This window comes from Castor canadensis, chromosome 1, assembly GCF_047511655.1.
Source record: "Castor canadensis chromosome 1, mCasCan1.hap1v2, whole genome shotgun sequence".
In the NCBI taxonomy this organism is placed as follows: Eukaryota; Metazoa; Chordata; class Mammalia; order Rodentia; family Castoridae; genus Castor; species Castor canadensis.
This window is the reverse complement of record NC_133386.1, coordinates 147134771-147157597: the sequence shown is the minus strand read 5'-3', so window position 1 is coordinate 147157597 and position 22827 is coordinate 147134771. Positions and strand designations below refer to the sequence as shown.

General features: G+C 50.5%; 1 protein-coding gene across 10 annotated transcripts in view; it reads left to right on the top strand.

Moving 5' to 3' along the window:
* Positions 1-22404, top strand: part of Lmo1 (LIM domain only 1) — a 49092-nt gene extending 26688 nt beyond the window's left edge. For 8 of the 10 annotated variants that reach the window (XM_074041045.1, XM_074041043.1, XM_020151539.2 and 5 more), the window contains 3 exons: positions 17513-17726; positions 20426-20551; positions 22002-22404. In XM_074041045.1, coding sequence (XP_073897146.1) covers positions 17521-17726; positions 20426-20551; positions 22002-22107 — 438 coding nt within the window. In that variant the 5' untranslated portion in view covers positions 17513-17520 and the 3' untranslated portion in view covers positions 22108-22404. Of the gene's footprint in view, positions 1-854; positions 3023-9672; positions 14027-17512; positions 17727-20425; positions 20552-22001 lie in introns of those variants that run through there. The other 2 variants (XM_074041038.1, XM_074041044.1) reach the window with 2 other exon arrangements.
* The last annotated feature ends 423 nt before the right edge of the window (positions 22405-22827 follow it).

Below are 22827 nucleotides of genomic sequence, written 5' to 3'. Positions count from 1 at the left end.
TCAGGAGGCAGAAACAGGATTGAGGTTTGAGGCTAGCCCTGGGGGAAAAAGTCAGGGAGACATGTCTCAAAACAGGCTGGAGATTGAAGGTGTGGCTCAAGGGGTAGAGTGCCGGCTTCACAAGTGTAAAGCCCTGAGTTCAAACCCCAGTCCCACCCAAAACAAAACAAAACAAAACAAAAACCCCCCACCAGGCTGGGTATGGTGGTGCATACCCGTCACCCCAGCTATGGGAGAGCTGTAGGTAGGATTGAGGTGCTAGTCCATCCTGGGCAAAAAGTGTAAGACCCTATCTGAAAGATACTAAAGCAAAAAGAGCTGGGGGTGTGGCTCAAGTGGAAGAGGCTTGCCTAGCAAATTCAGGGTTCTGAGTTCAAGCCCCACTACTGAAAGCAAACAACAAAAAAACTTTCTTGATGAAATGAAAGTGTCAGGTACTAGCCCCTAGCAGTACATGCTTAGTGAATATTTGTTGAATGAATAATGAGGTTAACAGAGGTGGGCAAGGAAGAGAATTGAAAGGATTCCTTTGTCCCTGAGAGAGGAACCTGAGTTAGTGGTCAGAGAAGTCGGTGGCTGGAGCTCAGAGCATCATCATTTGTCTACAGCCATGGTCAGCGTTGGCAGGGCCCCGCTGTGCAGAGCTGTGCAGGCCCTGGTTAGGAGTGGAGATTTTGTGCTAAGGTCAATGGGAAGTCTTTGAAGGGCTTTAGTCAGAATCAAGACTCATGGTCAGATTGACATTTTATTAAGATCATTTGGGCTACTGTGGAGAATAAATTGGAAGGACTAAAACTAGAAGCAGAGAGAGTGCATGAAGTGGAAGGGAGGGGTCCTCCCTTTTTTCAGCCTTTAAGGTGACGACTTCCCACCTCCTCCAGTCTAGACTGCCCCAGGCTCCTGCCTGCCTTCCTCTAGTTTCCTTCTGAGCTTGCTATCTGGATCTCTGGGGGAGGGGCTGGAGAGGAGCCTGGGGTGGTCAGAGAGGAGGCTATTGAAGTCTCCTTCAAGGGGAGAGAATCCCCAAGGTCACCAGCCCAGACACATGCAGATTTGAAATCTTTAGAATTCTTGAAAAGAAACAGTAGCTCCATGAGGGTATGACTAATTATTGCAGAGGTGGCTTGCTTTTGGTTTGGGAAGTAATATGCATGGATTTTGTTCTAGTCCTGCTCTGCCATCTTCTGATGGTGATATCTCAGGCAAGCGGTGTTTTTCTACTCATTGCTGTGTGACCCTGGTCACGAACTTCTCAACTTCTCTGAGCCTCAGTTTCTGCATACAAAATTAGTGCCCAGAGCACCCTCCCTGTCTCTTTACAGAACTCAAATAAGTGACAGTGTTTTAACCTGTTGCGTCAGCTGGTTGACACTGCAACAACCATTTCTGCCACCACTTACCCCTAGGTTTCATCTCAGGCCTAGACTTCCTTGAATTTTGGAAGAGACGTTTGGAGAAGTTAGTGGGTAGGGTCCCTGTAGGGCAGTTTTCCTGAGACAGCACCCCATGATGAGTCCATAGAGGCTCTAGAAAATGGGCATGTGCCTCTAAGGTGACCAGAGTCATCCTGTCCCCTCAGTGGGGCTCTTGTCATATGTGAGAGACTTGGAGGCTGGCCTGTCTCTGCTGCTATGAGACATAGAAGCCTAACCACTCTCAGCCTAACCCTGATCACTCCCCAGTTGCTGCTGGGCAGATGGACCCGCCCTGCCACAGTGTTTTCTTGCCCTCCCCTCCAGCCAGGATGCTTCATCAATTTGCGTCATCTTCTCAGATTGACCACAGCATTGTGCTGTCTCCCTCCAAAGACATCCTTGCTGTCTTTCTTCCTGACCTTGTGCCCCAGATTGGAGCTTTCATGCCATGCCTCCGGCTGGGCTCACAGGCCCTAAGAGAGGGTGGCATTTCTCCCAGCCTCTGCTGTGGCCCATTCATTGTGCACATGTCGTTATGCATCTGTGGTGCTCCATATAGGACAGACTCAAGGTCCTTAGAAAGGGACCCTGTCCACACGGGCATGCCCACTTTGCAAATAGGGCATGGTCCTTGAAGGATGCAGAAATTTCAATGAAGAGATCGGGAAGGCAAAACGTGAATGTGGTGATGGAAGTCCGTGGATCTGAGAGCAATGGGTCTATTAGGGAGCAGGGCTGGATGGAGGGTGTGGATACAGGGAAGGGAAGAGAGGGGGTGCTCTGGAGCCCTTTCCTGTCTATGGAACAGCCAGGAGGAGATGAGGTGACTAGAGCCTGGCCTCCCGGTAAGGCTAGACTTAATTTTTTATAAACCATTTTCTCCTGTTCTCAAAGGAATATTTATTGTATCATTGTTTTGTTACCTAACCTCTTTATTGAGGTATAATTTGTATACCACAAAATTAACTTTTTAGAAATGTACAATCTAGTGGCTTTTAGTATATTCATAGAGTTGTACAATCATCACATCTAATTCAACAACATTCTCATCGCTTCAGAAAGAAACCATGTACCATTAGCAGTCTCTCTCCAATCCTCTCTTGCTGGCAACCACTAATCTACTTTCTGTGTCTATGGATTTTCCCATTCTGGACATTTCCTATAAATGGAATCATATAATATTTGTTTTTTGTATCTGGCATCTTTCCTGGAATAATGTTTTCAAGATGTATCCATGTTGTAGCAAATGCCAGAACTTTATTCCTTTTTATGGTCAAATAATATTCCATTGTGTGTACATATTATATTTTAGTTATCCATTTGTCAATAGATGGGCATTTGGATTATTTCTCCTTTTTGCTTTTGTGAATAGTGCTGCCATAAACCTTTGTGTACAAGTTTTTATGTAGATCTATGTTTTCATTTCCCTTGGGCATATATCTAGGAGTAGAATTGCTGGACTGATCATACGAAAACTCCATGTTTAGGAATATTTGTTTTGAAATCCAAATGAATGTTTCAAGAGTATTTAAGAGAGAAACCATTCTGAATGTCCAAACTTCTGGAACGGAGTTACCTGCAGCCTGGTCCCTGCTGGGCTCCTGGAGGTCAGTGGAACCTGGGTAAATCCTTTTTCTTGCTGGCTTCAGTTTTCTGATCTCTGAAATGGAGTTAGTACTAATATCTACTCACTCCAAGGGCTTTTTAAAGCATTTACTATTTCACAGCTTGTCAAAGATGGTGACGTACTCTGCTTGATTTAGCTGCTTTTGTTAACCCTGAAAGTTGGATACTATTGTTCCAGTTTTGCTGGAGGAAGCTCAGAGAGGCTAAAGACCTAACCAAGTTTACCTTGTTGGTCAGTGGCAGAGGATAAACTTGAATATAGACACATCAGACTCCAAGTCCTTAACCAAAATCCTGCTATTGCTTTGACTATGTCTCAGGGCAAGACCAGGCCCTGTCTGAGCAGCACCAAGTTCTCTGCCTGATTCTGAGCACCGGGAAATCAGGGTTCAGATACAGCCAGGTGTGGGCTCTGAGGAGGCATGTGCTAGAGGAGAGGGAACAAGGACATTGTAAAAGTCTACTCGTTGCTGTGAGCCTTTGAGTAAGTTGCTCTACCTCTCTGAGCCTCCACTTCCTCATGTATAAAATTGAAACAGTAATTAAAAACTTACAGTCCTGGAATAAGCAACTGGGTAAGATGTTGACATGAAGCCATGTCACACAGAAGGCAGTACACAGAAGATCGTAGAGCTGGCAAGGAGTGATGAAGAGGCACTGGGCATTGTGTGACCATCACAGAGAAGTAGCAGGCTTCTGTTCTGGTCAGAACAAACCCAAAGTTAGATATCACGTAGACTAGCCAGGAAGGTGGGGAGGACCCTCTGGGTAGTGTCCCTGTTTGTCACCCGGAGCTGCCAGAAACCAGGAAGGATTTGCAGGGATCAGGAGAGATCTCAGTCTTAAGGGGAGTTTGTGCACCGCCCCTGCAAGTTCCCCCTGCACTCACCCCACCCCTCCTGTAGATGCTAAGGCCGGGGCTTGCCTGACTGCCTCAGTTAGCCCGAGCAGTAATAAAACACTTAAAATTTATTGTGACATTTGGATTTAATTAAAAAGTACACACTTAGGGAAGTAAAACATAATGGGGAGAGAGGCAGGGTGGCTTTTCCCCTCCTTTCTTCCCCAAACTAATTAGCGTTGTATTTTAAATTGTTTATGTGCCGCTAATCATGGTAATAAATCATTTATACTGAAAAAGACACACTCGGCTGTGCCCGCCGCGCAGGTTCCGCTCGCCGGGCTCTATCGTGAACAAATTGATCTGGAAGTGAATTTATTAACCACTGGGGAAGAAATCATTAGTGCTTTCTCTAAACATTCCCCAGGTACACTTTATTGCCGCAGTTTATGCTGTAACTAAAAGGAGCGTTACACAGCCCATGTTGTCATTTCCTTGCAAAGCCACAGCCCACTCCCACACTAGAGGCTCCCTGCCTCCCCTCCCCTAGGTGGTCTGGGGCTCAGCCTCCTTTCCCAGTGACCCTGCTTCCAGACCAGACTCCCAGGAGACTGCTGTAGGCTCAAGGCCTTGGTGACAGTCTGCTGCCCCTCACCTGCAGAGTGCTTCCTGGTCACTTGCATTTAAATCTCAAGAGTGCCACTTAAAATTGGGAGGTGGCCTGGGGTTTGGAGAATTGGGGAACTGAGGGGACATTGGGATTAGAGAAGCTTGTTATAGACCAGCTTCTGCACCCAGACGCTTGGGAAGGAGTCAGCTATGGGCCAGCTGTAGGCTAAGAGGCACAAACATGGTTTTTCAGGGGTCTCAGCAGGAGTGAGGGTGAGGGGGGCACAGCTGTGCTGCCCCAAGCACCCTCCATGGGCTCCAGCCTCTGAGCCTTCTTCCTGCAGGCCCTGCAGCCTTCTTCAGGGTTTGGCTGGAGTAGTCTGTTCTCAGGTTCCCAGTGAGATCCATTGCCCTTTGCATCCCTGCGGCCTCACCAGTCAGAGCCCAGACAGTTCTCAGTACCCCAGACATGACCTGACAGATGACAGACAGTGTGATCCTTGGCTCTCTGGCTGCAGACACCACACAGTGGGTAACACAACCTGTGGCCACACCAGCAGCCAGGCTTTCTCCCCGCAGCTTTCCAAGAGGGAAATTCACATTTGAGCAAGGATCTTCTTCCTGGGAGCCCACGGCTGGGCAAGGATACAAATCCCTAGCAGTATGATTCCAAAGCCCATATTCTATGGCTTCATCCATGGGTGCCCCACAAGCCTTCTTACCAGTTCGGGGCCCACATGGGCCTTGCCTTTAGCTCTTCTCATCCAAGTCTACAAAGGAAGGGTCAGCAGCCCCCAGGGCCTCAGCAGGGAGCCCTAGGGACCTTGTTCCCTACTGTCCTGCGGCAGGGTGTAGAGTCCCCCTCCACCTTCCAGCACAGTGGCTAGCAAATGCGCTCTGGCTGCTTCCACAAGGAAGCAGGATCCAGCAGCCAGCTAGGCCAAGCCGGTCTGGAGGGCCCCCTCTTTGCGATTGGAGGACACATTTAAAAGTTTGAATTCAAAATTGATTTTGAAGGGCCCTAATCTCCGATCCCCTGACACTCGCGGTGTGTCTGCAGTGCCTGCCAGACTCTCGTTTTCTGGTTCAGCGCATTGGTGCTCACGTCCCTGATGCTGTGAAATTGAGACTCTGAGAGTCTGTGTCCTCCTCCTCTGTGGAGATTGCAGGCCCTTTGGGGATCCTCTTTCATTAGATGGGTGATGCAGGCTTTGTGGGTGCCCAGGGAGCAGCTGAGTTGCTGCCTGGGGAAGGCAGCTTCCAGACACCTCCTTTGCAGTCTCCACAGCTGTGTGGCTCCAAGCAGCATCCTGCTAACAGCTCCAGGAGCCCATGATGGGATGTGGATGGGATCGTGGCTAGGTGAGCTCCAGACAGAGAAAGGCTTGGGCCTGGGATCTTCTGTAGCAAACTTCAGGGGCCATTTTCTCCCCCTGGCTCCCAGAGGCTCAGCCTGGCTGGGAAGAAGAGTGATTGTATTTATAAGCAAAAAAGACCTTCAGGTAGGAGTGAGGGAGGCTGGGTCTGTGCTGAGGAGGAGCCTTACACAGATGCCTGAGCTCTGCAACTCTGTGGGGATGGAGCAGGGGCCTCCTTCCTTATGGGTCTCCAAGCTAAAGGAGGGGATTTTGCATCCCCTTTATTACATGGATGAAGGGTTTGCATTTGTTTGGGCACTGTCATTGTTTAGCTGGATCCCTGGGCTACATCTCAGTTGTGGCAGCCTGGACCTAGGTACTATGGCAGCTCGATCTGCAGTTTTTGTTAGAGCCACAGATTCCTTGGGGTGTGTGACACAGGGGCAGCCAGGAGTCCGATTAAGGGCCCCATCTCCCGGGAGCCTGCCCATCTTAATCTGCCCGCTCTGGCCAGTAGGCTTGTGCTGGTCACGTCTAGATAGAATCCACTCAGTCTCTTCATTGATTGAACTGATGTTTTAAAAGTGACTTCAGTGGGGCTCAATGCTGGGGACACGATGGTGGACAACACAGAGCCCTGAGAACAGACCTTCCTGGGGCTTCTGTTGTAGGAGAGAAATCAATAATTTTTCCAGTAAACTCACTGAAGAAAATCAAAACAATTACAAATAGTGATTAAAAACTCAGAAAGAAATGACTGGGGTGGGAAGCAGGTCATTTAAGAAAAGAAATGAGGGGGTGAAAAAGATCTTGCTGAGATAACATGTAAACTGAAGTTGAGAATGAAAAGGTGCCAACCACTAAAGAGACAGGGAAGGTATCTGTATGTGCAAAGGCCTTGAGGCAGGAAGGAGATGTGAGGTAAGGCTGGAGCTCAGTGACGGAGGACCAGATCATGTAATAATATCCCAGGTTAGATGAAGAGTAGGAATGTTAGACTCAGCCCACTGGAAGCTATGGGAAGATTCTAAGCTGACAGCAAGCTGCCCTGAGCTATTGGAAAGACTTTTCCCAGTGCAGAGGGAAGAATGGGTTATAGGCTAGTGGGGAATATGCTGGTAGTGTGGTGGAAGGTGGCAGGAGTGGAAAGAAGCAGGTAGAATGAAGAGCAGGAAGTGGCAGGGGGAAGGACAAAGTGACACTGAGTCTCTGTAGGAGCATCTAGGTGGGCAATGGTGTGGGTACCATGAGGGAAAGGTAGGGAGAAGGGCACAGGGGCCAGGTTTGGGGGAGGACATCAGGATTCCTGTTTTGCACATGTTGCTTTTGAGGTATATCTGAGACTATAGGGACACCGAAAGAATTGGAAGAAGATGCCTACTCCCCTCCTGGAGAGGGGAACATGTTGCAGATGACTCCAAGTGATGAACTCCAGCGGGCACAGGTTGCTTTCCCTGTGTCTAGGTCCTAAGTCATCGCAGAAAACCGTGTGAGGCTGCCAGAGTGCATCCATACGGACCTGCCCAAGCCTAGCAAGTCCTCTGGGCTTTCCTGTGTGTTCTTAGTGGATCCCCACTACAGTCTGAATGTTTATGTTCCCTCAGAGTCCTTATGCAGAAGCCTAACCTCCAAGTGAAGCCAGGAGGAGATGGGGCCCTCAGGAGTTGGTTAGGTTTTGAGGGTAGAGCCTCATTAATAGGATTAGTGACCTCATGAGTGGAACCCCTCATAAAAGCTCCCTATCTATGCATCAGGAAGCAGACCTTTACCAGACACTGAATCTGCCGTTGCCTTGATCTTGGCCTTCCCAGCCTCCAGACTGTGAGAAATAAGTTGGCCAGTCTGTAGTATTCTGACATAGTCCTCTAGGCTGTTGCGCCACTTTAGGCTGTGCTGGGCTCAGCTTCCCTTCACAATGGAGGCCTGTATAGGAATGCCTCAACCCTTCTCTGAATACTTTACCCAGGTCACTGCAGTTTCAGGCCTTAGGGGCAAGATCCCTAAGGGCAGGTTTGCCTGTACCAAAACCTTGAGCTTTCTGCTCTTGTGCAGGAAGTGACTCCCCACCTAGGCCAGTGCCTGGGACCCAGCAGTGCACCCTGTCCTGAGGTATCCCCGCAGGGGTGATCTAGAGCCCTCTTCTTTTGGCAGGGTCCAGCTGGGTCCAAGTGAAGCTCACTTTCCTTATTGCCTAGGAAAAAGGGGACGTGATGCTGCCCCTGGCTGTGGATAGACAGGGTGTGGCTGCTTCCTGGCCAGAAGCATAGGTCTGTGACCTGCCCGGCCACTCCCAGGCTTGCTCTTGGGCAAGTTGCATGACCTCAGGGTCATGATGAACGTGAGTTCCCAAGTGTAAAGCTCACACTAGTAGCACTCAGTAAGGAGTAATGTGGTCTATTACCATCCAATAGTGACCACAGTGACCACAGGTACTGGGGACACCACTGGGCAGTCCTTTCCTGCAGCCTCCCCCTGCAAAGGACTGCAGTGACAAGAAGGAACTTCTTGCACCAGGCCCCCTCCGCAACTCTCTTTGCTCCTCATCCCCTCATTGACACACAAGCTTCTGGCTGTTGGTTGAGACCCCCCCACCCCCACCCCACTACTGTGGCCCTGGGTCCAGAGCCCCCAGCTCTCCCTACCTGACAGCTCGGCCTTTTCCCGAGGAAATGGGCTGTCTCAAGGCTACAAAGCCAGCGTCCTGGCTCTACTTGCACACAGCCCTCCTGCCCTTTCCCAATCCCATCTTTGCATTTAGTTTCTGCCCCATGTCCCTTGGAGGCCCTGCCCAGGGCCCTTTTAAGATATTGCAGCAGCCTTGCTTTTGAAGAACCTCCAGGTGGGCAGGCCCAGATTGTGCCACCAGAGCACAGAGTCAGTGCCCTGCATGCAGAGCTGCTCCTTCTCCATCCCCAGCCTGCTCCATACCTACCCCTACCCCCAGCTGCACAGGAGACCCAGACCTGCCCCGTGCCTCACACAGGCAGTGCAAGGAGACCCTGAGGCATGTGTGGTTGAGAATTTTGGAGTCTAAGGGCCAGGATCCTAATCTTTGCCCTGCAGCCTTTGCCCTGTGTGACCTTGGATAAGAGTGTCAGTCTTCCTGGGTCTTTGTTTTCTCATCTGTGAAATGGAGGTGATCATTTAGTGCCTCAGAGTTGATAAGAGGATTCAGAGATAACAGTGTGACAGCTGACACTGACTGCTGAGTCAATGGTGGGTTTTATCTTCATATAGAATTCTGACTCAGGGGGGTTCATTGTCTTAGCTTTTTTTTTTTTGGCAGTACTAGGATTTGAACTCAGGGCCATGTGCTTGCTAGGCAAGTGCTCTACCACTTGAGCCATGGCCCCAGTCATTTTTGGCTCAGTGTGTTTTTAGGGTTTTGTGCTTTTGTCCAACCAGCCTTGGACCAAGATTCTCCTACCTCCACCTCCAGAGTAACGGGGATTACAGCTATGTACCACCACACTAGCTTATTGGTTGAGATGGAGTCTCATCACCTTTTTTGCCTGGCTGGCCTCAAATCTCAATCCTTTTATATCCTCCTCTCAAGTAGATGAGATTATAGGCATGTGCCATGATGCCTAGCTCTTTGTCTTTTTTCTAGCTAAAGTATGTGCAGCAAAATGCACAGATCTCAAATGTTCTATTCAGTGAATTTTTATACATGTTCACAACCACTTAAACATTCAGAACAAGATATCAGACAACCTTAGTACCTCAGCAGGCTTCCTTATGCCTCATCTCAGTGCATCCTCCCTCCAAGGAAGCATCATTCTGACGGGGTATTAGTCTTGCCTGCTTAGGAGCTACATGTAAATGGGATTACATAGAATGTTCCTTTTGCATCTGGCTTCTTTCATTCAAGATTATGCTGTCTGATTCTGTCAGAGACTATGTAACAGTAATCCATTCATTGCTGCATACTCTTCCATCACATGAATATACCATAATTTGTTATCTGTTTTATTGTTAATGGACATTTGTATTATTTTCAGTTTGGAGCTGTGATAAAGAAAACTGTGGACATTCTTGTGCACCTGTTTTGGTGGGCGTAAGCTCTCACTTCTGTGAGCCTAAGTTTTATTAGCTAATTGTTTCAAGCTATTGTTTCAAACATTCTTGTAAGTGCTTTGTGTCTATTATCTAAATTAATCCTCAAAAGTAGGCTGCCTATCCTTACTTAGTAGGTAAATTGAGGCAGAGCTTGGAAGTGGGGTCCACAGTCTTCAAATGTGTTATCACCAACCTCTTCTCTCAGACTCCCTTGAGAGGCAGCATCAGAGTCACAGGTGCTAGTCCCTTCACTGGGCTGATCACCGCCCATGAGCCAAGCCCACTCCCCACTCCCCCCAGCCTTCCTCTGCTTGCCCCAGTAAGGAGCTGAAGGCCATGGGAGCCCTGCTTTCCTTCCTCACCTGGCCCAGTGAGCACCCTCCTACGAATGGGGGGCCTGGAAGGGGGCTAACGAGCGAGCTAGGCGACTGTGGCCACACGGCTCACCACTTGTTCTCGTTGGCTTTTGATTCCAAATGAGTAGGAAATGCTATTAGTTCAGGCCTCGCCTGCCGTGTGGCAAGGCCCTGGGATAGGAGTGCAGTGAGACGAGAAATTGTGGAGATAAAACTGGTGTGAAATGGAGGCCTTCTCACAAGGCTGGATGTGTCCGTGTGAAATGAAGTTACTTCTGAGAAAACGAGATTTAGAGAGATTCCGCAGAATTAGATTACACTTTCAAATTTCCTTATTAGAGGGGATTGATGCCTAGGAGGGGCCGCTGGCACGCTCTATTGGGATCGTGCTGTGCAGGTCCAGAGCTGGGTATGGGCCCAGGTTGGCAAAGGACCTCGCAGGTAGCAGGGACCCAGACCCCTGGAGTCCATTGCTCCTGACCCCCAGAAGCTGAGGCAAGTATGAGAACTGTGGTACTGGATTCTGGTCGGTATCTAATGCTCTTGGTAAAGCCACATGGGTAAACCCTAGGGGTCACGGTCATCCATTTGATGACCACAAGGTCCACACTTGTGGGTTTTTGTTCATATCAGAACCTGATGTTGAACTATGAAGCTCTTTGGATACTGTAGTCTTTTTGCAGCACTGGTGCTTGAATTCAGGGCCTCACACTTGCTAGGCAGGACTCTACCACTTGAGTGACTCCATCAGCCTTTTTTGTGTTGGTTATTTTCAAGGTAGGGTCATGAACTATTTGCTCAGGCTAGTTTTGAACCGCGATCCTCCTGATCTCTGCCTCCAAGTAGCTAGGATTATAGATATGAGCCACTGGTGCCCAGCAATACTGTTGTCTTTTAAAAGACAGCAAACCTGTCTGACAGCCCATGCACCTGTGTGCACCTGGGCCTGGGCACACCAGCCACATGCATGTACACACCCATGCATATGCCTGCTTGGATGCATGGGATGTGTTTTCATGTGACTTACTGAGCACCTAAAGTACTCTAGCTTCGAGCTGGGCACTGGAATAAAATGGTTGTGTGGAAAGCAAAACAGACACAGTCCATCCTTGCCTGACCCTGGTATACCTGTGTGATCACATTTGTGTGCTCTTGCCATGTCCTACAGCTGTGTGGCCAGCAACTGCACACCCTCCAGTGTCTCCTAATTTCTGCAAAGTCCCCTGGGTCTCAGCACCTCAGCATGTAGCCCTGCCATGTAGCAGATAAACCAAGTGCTTGGGCCCCAGAGACAGATTGCCAGGGTCCAAATCCCTGTTCTGTCTCATCCTGTGACAAGTTAAGAACCTTCCTTGTGCCTCAGTGTCCCATTGTTAGAATGGAAATAATACTGGTACCTTCCTCTTAAGACTGTGTGCATAAAATTCTTAGCTGCTGAGCACTGGTAGTACCAGGTCAGCATTATCAACCTACAGATTGCCCACCCAGGCTCCCTGCCTGCTTCAGGGTTGGGGGCAATGCTCAGGGGGAAGAAGAGGACCCCCAACACTGCACTGGGGAACTGTGTTGTGTCTTTTGGGCTCTGGGCAGGGCCTGTAGCTGAGTCTCCTGAGCCCAGGCCAAGAAAGGCCTAGACACAGGTATGGAATCAGGCTGGAGGCACATTAAGGGATTATGAGACCCTATGTTCCCAGGGCTTTCCCCAGAGCACCATGGCTACCTGCTCTTAACTACCACAGCCAGCCCTTCCTACTGGTCTGGCCACTGGAGCAGCCTGTTGGACAGATGGGGCCTTGCGATGCAAGTACCACTAGACTGGCCTCTGGGTTTTGCTGGCTGGGATCAGTGCCTGTGTGACTTTAGCCACAGTGGCATGTTTTGTTTACTGCTCTGCAAAGTAAGTGTCCCTTGCTGTTTTAGGGCCCTGAGCTGGAGCTGTCACTGAGACTGTCCTTTCCTGTGTGCTAAGTAGGGTGACACTGATCAGAACTAACTTTTGACTGCCAGGCTGTTAGTTCTGAAGGCATGACATTATTAACTGTTTTCTAATTCTTGGCAACTTTGTGAGATGAGTATTGTTTTCAAACCCATTTTATGAAAAAGAACACTGAGACACAGGGTTAATTAAGGCCATATAGACAAAAGTGTCTAGCAAACCTAAATTGAGGAATATTTCATGAAATAACTGGCCTGTATATGCTTCAAAAATGCCAGTGTCTTCAAACACAAAGAAAGGCTTAGGGATTCTTCCAGGTTTAAGTAGATGACTGAACGCAGTGTGTGACCCATGATTTTTCATAAAAGATATTGAGAAAATTGGTGAAATCTGAATGAGGGCTGTAGATTAGATAAGAATAATACATCAGTGATCATTTCCTGCTTTTGGTAATTGTATTGTAGCTGTGTAAGAGAACGTCCTTGTTTTTAGCAAAGTGGTCACGCACCACAAGTGTCCATGGGTGTTGAGACTTTGTTTGAAACCAACTCTCAGATAATTCAGGAAAAAAATTATAGCAAGGTGGAAAGAAAGCTAGAAGAAGATAAAGCAAATGTGCTAAGTGGTTCATATTTAGGGAATCTGGACAAAAGTTACAACAGGAATTCCTTCTATTATTCTTGCAAATTTTTTGAAAGTGTGAAATTATGTCAAAATAAAAAAGCTAAACAGAAAACAACTGTCCTAGCAGGGATGGCATCCTGGGGTAAGTGTTCATTGTTCTTCACCCTAGTGCCAGGCTTTGTGCTGTGGCCTCAGGTTTGCAACTCCTCCTGGCCTTTCTGCAGCCTGTGTGGTGAGAGACCATATGCCTCATTTCACAGATGCAAGTCAGAGAGATGAAGGATCTGCTTCAGGCCCTAGCTCCCTCAAGGTCTGGGCTCTTAGTCTCGGGCCCATTGTTGCCTCTGACCTTTGGGAGACAGTGGGCACAGGCAGGGCAAAGGCGTTTCTTCCCAGAGCAGTGATGAGCACAGGCCCTGGGACAGAAACAAATAAGGTCCACTGGTAGGATGGAAAGGATAGTATTCCAGGACTTTGCTGGTAGCAGGGCCAGCAGTGCCAAGCAGGCCACACTGGCATATAGGAGAGCCTCTGGGTGCCTGGTATAGCCATCAGTACTGGCCACAGTGGTCCCTAGTAGGAAAGCCCTGGGGCACAGCCTGGAATGGCCTGGGTGACTCTGTGGTGGACGACTAGGCTTGGAGGAGCTCATAGGGGTGGTTGGAATACTGTACAGCAGCTCAGGCCACTGTCCAAGCTGGATGTACTTCTAGGTCTGGGAACCCACAGGCTCAGTGTTTGGAAAAGTCCATGTGCAAGACTGAAGGGCAGCCTGGCTTGAGCTAGGTGGACAGGAGTTGCCAAGGCTTTGGGGCTGGCCTAGCGGACAGTCTGGAGGTATGTAAGACAGCTTCACTCCAGGCTGAAGGGAGAGGTGGGAGGAGCAGGACGACCTCTGGCAGTCCCTTCCCATCACCGGACTGTCTGGCTTTGCCCCAGATTGTAGAACTGAGGGTGAGTGTTGGGCTGCCGATGAGTCAGACCCAGAGGCCTCCCCCGCAGCTTGGCTGCCTCCCTCCATCAGCCTGGTAGAGAGGGCTTGGAGTTTGGCCTGTCTCCCCTCAAATGTTGCTCCCCACTATACCCTGAGATTTGGGGGTAGCACATGGGTTAAGGGAACTGGCTATGTTGCTGGACCTGGTGTGTTGGGTGCGTGTTCAGGCACAGACGACCTCCATTGTAAAATATGGATGTTTTCATGGGTGAGTAGTAATTACTGGGTAATGCTTTAAAACCTTTCCTGAAGAAGCGCAAAGCTGTTTTTTCTGAAGTCAGGAGTACATTAAAAGGATTACCATGTAGATTTGATTTTTAGATAACACTAAAATGGGTCCCAAATGGACTTCAGCAAAGGGATGCTATCTCCCTAATGGAAAGTGCATGGCCTGAGGCTGGCTCCCAGAGCCAGGCAGGGGGAGGGAGGGAACAGGGTCTACTGGGGGTGGGCTGGGGAGGCAGGGCAGGGAAGTGAGGGCTTGGGCCTTGTGGGAAGCATTTCTTTCCATTTGGGGAGCAGGAGGCTGTAGATGCTCCCCTTAAAGTTCCTCCACCCTTCTAGGAGTGTTGTCAAGTCTCCCGGCCTAGCCCAGCAGGGTCAGCATGGCGTGGTAGGTGTGGCACTGGGTATGGAACTTGGTAAGGTAGAAGGAAGACTTCTTTGTCCTGTCTGACCCCCAGAGTTCTACCGCCCTCCATTGAGAAACAAGGGATGGTGTCTGTTTTCCTTGCTGGGCAGTGAGGGAATGAGACCCAGGCTCTGCTCCCAGCCACCTGGGAATAGGCTGCAGATCTGGAGTCCAAGACCAAGCTGCTGTGGGGCAGCTTCTCCCAGGACCTCAGCTTTTCCAAATGGAGAAATCTCATGGGTCCCTATTTGTGTAGGTATTGCATGACTCAATGGACATGGGACTTTTGGTAGAAGTTGTGCAGCTTCTATAGGAGTTCTGCAGAGCCCAGGAATCAGAATTTGGCACCTTGCATTGAGAAGGGGTGCCCAGTCCTTATGGACAGGCCTAGCCTGGGCACAGGTAGGATGCCCTGGGAGGGGAGTCAGGGGTAGCATGTAACATCACCCCTCATGGCTTTCACAGTGTTCTCAAGGTACTAGTCCCTACCAGTAGTGGGAGGCTGGCTAGCCCTTCAGGCTCCATGGCCAGGCACGCTGGGCCTCAATTTGGAAGGCCAGCAGCCTATCCATATAGAGGAGGTAGTAAGAAAGATGCTTTTAGTGCTGGTGTCTCCACTGTTCCCTTCATTTTAGGGTATAGCTTAATGGGATAGGGGTGTCTCCTGTGTGTGGATACAGCTCCTTACTCCCCTCCCCCATGGTAATCACATAGCCAGAGCCCAGGTTGGGACATGAGGTGGCAGGGAAGGAGCCAGGCCTGCTGCATGCCCAGGTGAACAAGAGAGACATCAGCCTTGCAGGGGCTGTAGCAGGCTTGGCTTGAAATCCAAATTAGTATTTAAATTCATAGCTATCCTGGTTGGGTACTCACTCCACAGGACCCAGGGACAATGTTCCCACTCGGAGCCCCAGGCCACCCCAGATCCAGTTATTTTAACTTCCCCCCTATTTTCCTATACCTTGTTCCTCCCTGCAGGCCAGGTCTTGGAAGGAGCCTTCCAGGCCCCTCACACTTAGGGACTTGCTTCAGGGACTCTTCCAGAGCTCTGTGACTGGTCTAGGCCCTGTCAGAGGAGACAAAAGCAGGATTGAGGACAGAGTCATCTTGAGTCCCATTGCTCTGTCAGACCAATTAACCTTTAGAGCTGCATTAAGGAAATTAGGCAGCAAACTTCCCAGCTAACAGACAGGGGCCCTGTGGGGACTGGAGGAGGGACAGAGGAGAGCGCTGGCTGACCTTACCCCACTGCAGCCTGCAGTGTCTCCTCCCTGACCTCACCTGTCCCCTCTGGTCCTAGGCTTGATGCAGGCCTAGCTCTGGCTGCCTCATAAAGAGGGCTCCCCTGGCTTCCTGGGCCACCTCTTTCTCTACCAAGGAGGCAGCTGGGCTGAGAAAGAGCACAGGAGAGGAGAGTGCTGATTGGTGGCTTGCATTAGTCCATCTGGCTAATTTTCAGATCAGATCTCAATTTTCCCAACTGTAGAGCAAGACTGAGGACCCTTCTGACCCAACATGTATGGATTCTGAGATGGAAGCTCCTTGGTGACTGATTCTCCCCTGAAGCTTGAGGAATGGCCACCACTAGAGGGGGAAAGAAAGGAAGGGACAGGGCCCAGTAGCTCAGCTTCTGGGAGGAGGCAGAGAAGCAGCTGGGGATAGGGAAGAAAACAGGAGGTAGAAGCTGGACTCAAGTCCTGCATAGCAGGGGTCTTTTGAGAGGAGGGGGCTGGTAGATGGACGGACTCCAGGCCTCATTGGAAAACTGTGGAGGTAGGAAATGATGGGCTCCATCTGCCCTTCCACTCAACTGCACCTTGGTCAAGGAAGGAATCTGTTCTCAGCTCACCTCTTGCTTGTACAAGGGGTTGATGCTCAGATATCCCTCCCTGCAAAGTCACACGTCAGGCTTTTGAGACCCTTTGTGCTTCCTTCCCAACCTGGTCAAGCCTCATGGCTCCTTGTGGATATCCAGGCCCCTGGAGAACATTTGTCCCCATCTCCTTCTCAGCTGCCTCTCCTGATGGCCCTAGGGGAAGGAACTAGGCACAGTTCATTCACGGGACCCATGCCTATTGTACTTATGTCTATGGGTATGCATGAGTGCTCACCTGCTGGGGTACTCTGACACAAGGTGACTGCCCATATCGAGAGTCCTGCCCTTTGTACTTGGTGCTTTCCTGTGCTTTGGGAAGCTCATGGGGGTTTTTAGGGGGGCTGGTGCCTCAGAGTTTCCTATCTTGGTAGAATGAACCAGGCTGCAAAGACTCTGAACCAGCCCCTCTCAGAGGCCAGGGCAGTGGAAGTTTGACTCTGGCTGAAGTGTTCCCAAGGGGAACTCCAAACAGGTCAGCCAGCTGTCTCCCTGCAAATGCCAGGAGCTCTCTCATCCAAGTACTAGCCAGGCCCCACCCTGCCTAGCTTCTGCGATCAGATGAGATGGGTACATTTAGGGAGGTATGGCCATAGACAATGGCAGGGACTCTGAGCTGCCCATTCCGTCCTGGGAGTATCCCAAGAACCACTTACTCTTTTCCTGACACTTCTGCAGTTCTGCACAAAAGAGGCTTAGCCTGACCAGGTTGCAATGCTCAAGTGTACATCGACTGTTTCGCTGTGAGGAAGATTTGAGTTGACAAGAAAGGTCTGGAAGTTTTAATGGACTTCATTCTTAGGCCCATTGTTGATGATTCATGGGATGGTGGCTGTGTGAGGAGGGCTTTGGGCCTACCTGGATCAGATTGCGCAAGGGACAGTGGCTATAAAGGGGAGAAACTGCTCAGAGAAGCCAGGCCTGGGGCTGTGTGTGTGCCCTGGAGCAGAGCAGACTCAGGGCTCCCTGTGGAGAGAACAGGCCATGCTGTAATTCCCAAAGAGCAGGCCCTGGGACCAGAGTAAGAAGTTACTGGGAAGAAAATAGAAAATCAGGGTTCCCGAGAACCTCAAACCTAGAAGAGGCAGCAGAAAGAAGTGGTGAACTTCCCATCCCCAGAAAAGGAGTGTGCCCTGAGGCCCAGAGCCATAGGCCAGATCTGTGTCCATCTGTTTGCTATCCATCCACAGGTGTGCCGATGCTCTCCGTCCAGCCCAAAGGGAAGCAGAAGGGCTGTGCGGGCTGTAACCGCAAGATCAAGGACCGCTACCTACTGAAGGCACTGGACAAGTACTGGCACGAAGATTGCCTCAAGTGTGCCTGCTGTGATTGCCGCCTGGGCGAGGTGGGCTCCACCCTCTACACCAAGGCCAACCTCATCTTGTGCCGCCGTGACTACTTGAGGTGAGCCCAGCTGCCAGCCTTGCTGCCCTGGCCTGCAGGCAAAGCTCTCTCTCTCTCTGTCCTTCCAGGCATGTGGGATTCTGCCCTGACTCTAGACTTAGCACACTGTGTGCATGGCCCACACAGGGTGCACTATCTCACCCTGCGCTACAACCCCCAGATGACCGAGGAGACACCTAGGGGTAGACCCATCTCTTCATCTTCTTGGACTTGGGGCCAGGCATACTACAGTCAGGCATTTGTAGCTGTTGGGCACTGGAGATAAGCTTCACGTGGGCACCAGCCTGGCTTCTGCCCTTGCCAGGTGTTTCTGATCTACCTCTTCCTGGAATCTGGGAGGGGACACCTCAGAGGGGCTTGGAGGAGAGAGTGAGGAAGCTCAGACTTGCCTGGGCCTTCCTCGCTAATGCAGTCTCCTGCCCACCTCTCTCCCAGAGCCCAGTTTCCTCCTTGTGCAGGTGGTCCTTGGGATTACACTTCCACTTGCCCTGGAGGCTTGGTAAGGAGGCATTCATTAGGACGCTATGATGCTTTCAAAGACCTGGGTTTGCACCAGCTCTGAGTCTTTGGCTTCCAACCGTCTCTGGATCTCAGTTTACTTCCCTGTGAAGTGGTGAAAAGAATCATGCTTCCTTGCCTTGCATCCTCAGAGCTCCCCCATAACCTGGATCCCATCCCCTGAGGCTGCCTCCCCCAATTAACCCTCCCTTAGGCCATTTATGACATCAGCAAGGCTGGAAGGAGGCCACAAAGCAGGGGCCTTGGCTGAGAACCAGAGCCTGCATTTGGCTCTGTCGCAGGCAGCTGGATGGTGGCTGGGACTTCTGAGCAAGAAAGGCCCATTGCATTAATTAACAGGTCAGGGCAAGGGCTCATGAGGCTCCCTCTGCTCATCAGGGCAAGGTAGAGGGGGCCAGGGTTATCAGTAGACGTGCCCCTATTTCCCCGAAGAGCTTGAGATTTACCTGCTTATACCTTTTCTTTTAACTTCTGCCTTTTGCAGGAGTATTACAATTGATCCATTAAAACAGAATCTGTGGCTCACTTGGTTCTCCCAGAGCTATAAGGGAGAGGCCAAGGTCAGGAAAGAGGTTAGGGATGCCCCTGGGAATTCACCTCTTGAGGACTTGACAAAGGTCTTTAAGTCTGAAGGTTTAGGGCCTCTACGAGGGCAGCTGAACCTACCAGGCTAGGGAGAGGTGGCAGACCATAGACCCTTAGGGATGGTCCACAGGACTTGGAGAAGGAGGGCTACAGTGCAGGACAGGTTGGCTAGTCAGGAGAGCCACAGCACCTATAGCAGTGTAGACCCTGCCAGCTACTAGAGACTAAAGATTTGTTGTTGTTTTATATATAACTTTTTGGGCCTGGTAGGCCAGTGGATCACATTGGAGAAGTGGCTATCCAGAGCACGCCTCTCTGCAGCTACTGCTCATGGCAGACTAGGCCCCTGTTGGCAGGCAGATTCTGTGGCCCAGCCTTTGTCTGCCTTTATCTGAGCCACCAGGCAGCTCAGGCTGATGAATAATGGAGCCAAGTGTCTGCAGGCGCCTGAGCTGGACAGATCAGGGATTAGAGGGGCCTCCCACCCACTTCTCAGCCCCCTTGCCTCACTTGGGGCTAGCTTGGCCAATATGTAGGAAAGAAGCAAGAAAGAGCATGGTTGGCTCAGACCACTGGAGTGCCCAGCCAAGGGCTGGCCTGCATGAGGAGGAAATGAATTCTCTGTCCCTAGAGCTTTGTGGTCAGCAGATGACAGGAGAGGTACCTGCCTCAAAGGAGCTGTTGTGCCAGATGCTCTTGGAACTTCCTTTGGATATCAGTTCTGTGTGAGAAGTATCTTTGGACAGGATCATCAGTATCCCAATTTTTCAGAAGTATAAACTGAGGTTCAGGGGAAGGAAAAGGGGACCTAGGCAAGCCACACAGTGAGTTAATAGCAGAAAAAGGATTTAATAAAGCACTGCAATTTAAAGATGAGGAAGCTGCATTGAGCAGTGATATGGAACACCTCCCCACACCTGCCCTGGATGAGCGAGGCCCATGTACCCTTGGCAAGTTGCTTACCTCTCTGTGACTCATTCTTCTTACCTTGAAAATTGGGGATAATGTAAGTGTCAACCCCACAGGGTTGCATTGGGATCAGATGAAGTGATCTTTGTAAGCCCCTAGAACAGTGCCTGACCTTCAGAGACTCCACCTAGGGGTTTGCCAAATGTGTTGTGAAGGTTTACAGCTGTTTTTACTATAACTGCTATGGTGAATTTTGGTATTTGACAGTTGAGGTAAACAGGGCTCAGTGAGGCAAAGAGTGACTCAGTGACTTATCTAAGGACACATAGCCCATGATGGGCAGACTGTCTCTGAAACTTAGGCTTGTGTGGGTCTGGAGCCCTTGCTCAGGACCCAGGCCAGTGCTCTTCTGGCAGCCAGGTGTTTGAGAGACCCCAGTAGGAGCTGGGAGGGTTTGGGGATGGGCAGTGTTAGCTACCCCTGGCCCCTTACACAGCCTCCCAGGGGTGGGATGACAATTTTCCTAAGGCCTGGTATGTTGGCAGAATCTAGATGATGCAGTTAGGTCTTTTACCCCCTAGCCCAGGCCCACCTACCATGCCCACAGGGCGACCAGGGAATGGGCAGAGCCCTGGGAGGCAATGCCCTGGCAGGCCCCTGAGCCCTCTGTGCCCTTCCCCTGGCAGGCTCTTCGGCACCACAGGAAACTGTGCTGCTTGCAGCAAGCTGATCCCAGCCTTCGAGATGGTGATGAGGGCCCGGGACAATGTGTATCACCTTGACTGCTTTGCCTGCCAGCTCTGCAACCAGAGGTGGGTGCTGGACCCAAGGTGACTGAACACTTTCCCCAGATGACAGCCTGAGGCCTGCTTGTCAGGCCAGGAGTGCTGTGGAGGCATGTGTGCAAGCATGCATTCTGTGTGTTTGGGGATGAGTGTGTGCACGTGGTCATGAGCAAGTATGCATGTGATGTTTTGTGTGTGCATCTCAACCCTGTAATCAAATGTGTGTCCTCCTACAGTGGGTATGCATATTTGTGTGGCACGTTTCTGTGTGGAAGTAATGATGGGGTATGCATGAGTTTTCTGTGTATACACAGTGTAAGTACACATGTGTGTATTTTAAAATGTCTCTGTACAAGTAAGTACATTTACATGGAATCAACATGCACATGTGTTTTTGGTTGTCTGTGTACAAGTAGGTGCATCCTGTGTATACTGATGAGGTGAGTGTGCACGTTCAAGAGGTAATGTGTGTGTGCTCTGTAAACCTGTAGCCATGAACACATGCATGTGATGTGCGTACAGTCTTGTTGAGAGGGGCTTCTCAGGCCTACAGTGTGAGATCCCTTCAGGGAATATCACCCACTCCTGTGAATCTGGTTCTTTTGTAATCTTTTGGGCTCTGTGGTGTCCTAGTTCTGCTGGAAGCCCTGGGGGAGTTCAAATAGGAACTCATACAAATGTTCCATGGTGTGTGTGCCAGGGGGTTGGAGGGGTTGGAGGCCCAGAGGGATCTGCAGGGAATACTGGTCTGGTTGGGGGCTCTGGCAAGACCTGCTGCTGGGAGGGCTTGGTGAAGTTACAGCACCACCTGGTGGTTGAACTTGGATCTGTAGGGATTGAACCAATGACCCTGGGGGTTAGTAAGGGTTTTAGCCACCCTGGGGACTTCTTTGAGGAAATGATTGGAATCCTCCAGTACTGTGGCAGACTTTGGGGCCAGAGCATGGTCTTTATTGGGTAGGAGAAGAAATGGAACAGGGCTACCTTCCAGGAGGATGCTGCAGGTAACCCACAGATTCTGTTTGGAGGAAGCATGCCCTTAATGAGTTGTCCTCTGCAGTTGGGGAGGAGGACAGAGGGATTGGAGAATCAACCGTTTCATCCCTCTCTCTTTCCCCATCTCTCTTCTCCATCTCTGTCCTCATTCTGTCCTTTTCTGTCTCATGGTTCTCTTTGTTGCCTCTGCTCTGGGACTGGGATAGGTTATTCCTGTGCCTGCCTGCTGAATGCTCCCTCACTTCCTTGGGAAATATGATGGTGGGAGGCCTGTGGCCCTGGCTTGACTGTCTGTCCCACCACCCCGGGTTTCAGGCCCTGGCTGAAGGTAACTTCCCAGGCTTTCTGCGGACTTCCTCAACCCTCTCTGGAAAGCTCAAGGGGTAAATTTCCCCTATGACCTCCACCCCTATGCTAGGGTGGGTCCTGCTGCCTACTGGGACCCTCCCCATGGATTCGTTCTCTTGCTTGGATTTTCTAGGTTTTGTGTGGGAGACAAATTCTTCCTGAAGAACAACATGATCTTGTGTCAGATGGACTATGAGGAGGGGCAGCTCAATGGCACCTTCGAATCCCAGGTTCAGTAACACCCGGCACCTGGCCTCCAGGCCCATCTGTCTGTCTCCCTGCCTGCCCACCTGCCTCGCAGGCCAGCCAGCCACTCTGCCAACGTGGGCTGGCCAGCCACTGTCTTCTCCATCCTCAATGAGAGGGCAACCCTTCCTCCACCGCCACTGCCCGTCTGTTTGTGACCCCTCCTGGGGCCAGGCTGGGCCTGTACAGTCTGTCTTCTGTATATAAATGGGAACATTTATTTTATGAGAAATGTAACGCGATTTTATTACTGGCGTGGATTAAACTTATGAATGTTTCCGGGGATGTTACTCTGCGTTGTTCACATGACTGACACAGATCTGGGGCCCTCTCACCTCTGTCCCTCAGGGTTAGGACATGGAACAGAGGGTAGGGCTTCTAGCATGTGCTGTTGCCCAACAGGAGGTGCCAGATTGTCTATGGGGAAAAGAAGGTGGAACAACTCAGAGTTACCCAGCCACAGGTAGAACTAGGGTATCACCCCTTCCCTGGGCAGAGCATACAGCTTGCCCTTGAGCAAGTCTCTAATAAGAGAAGCAAAAGAAAGCCCTGTGTACCCTTATGGTACTACACACAGATGGGGACCCAGCTCTCACCTGTTCCATAGTAGGACTCCACAACCTGAGCCCCCTATCATAGGTATTACCCACCCCCCCAAAAAACTCCCCTTCCCTTTCAAGGTGACAAATGAGCCTGGGACTGACCTGAGGTCT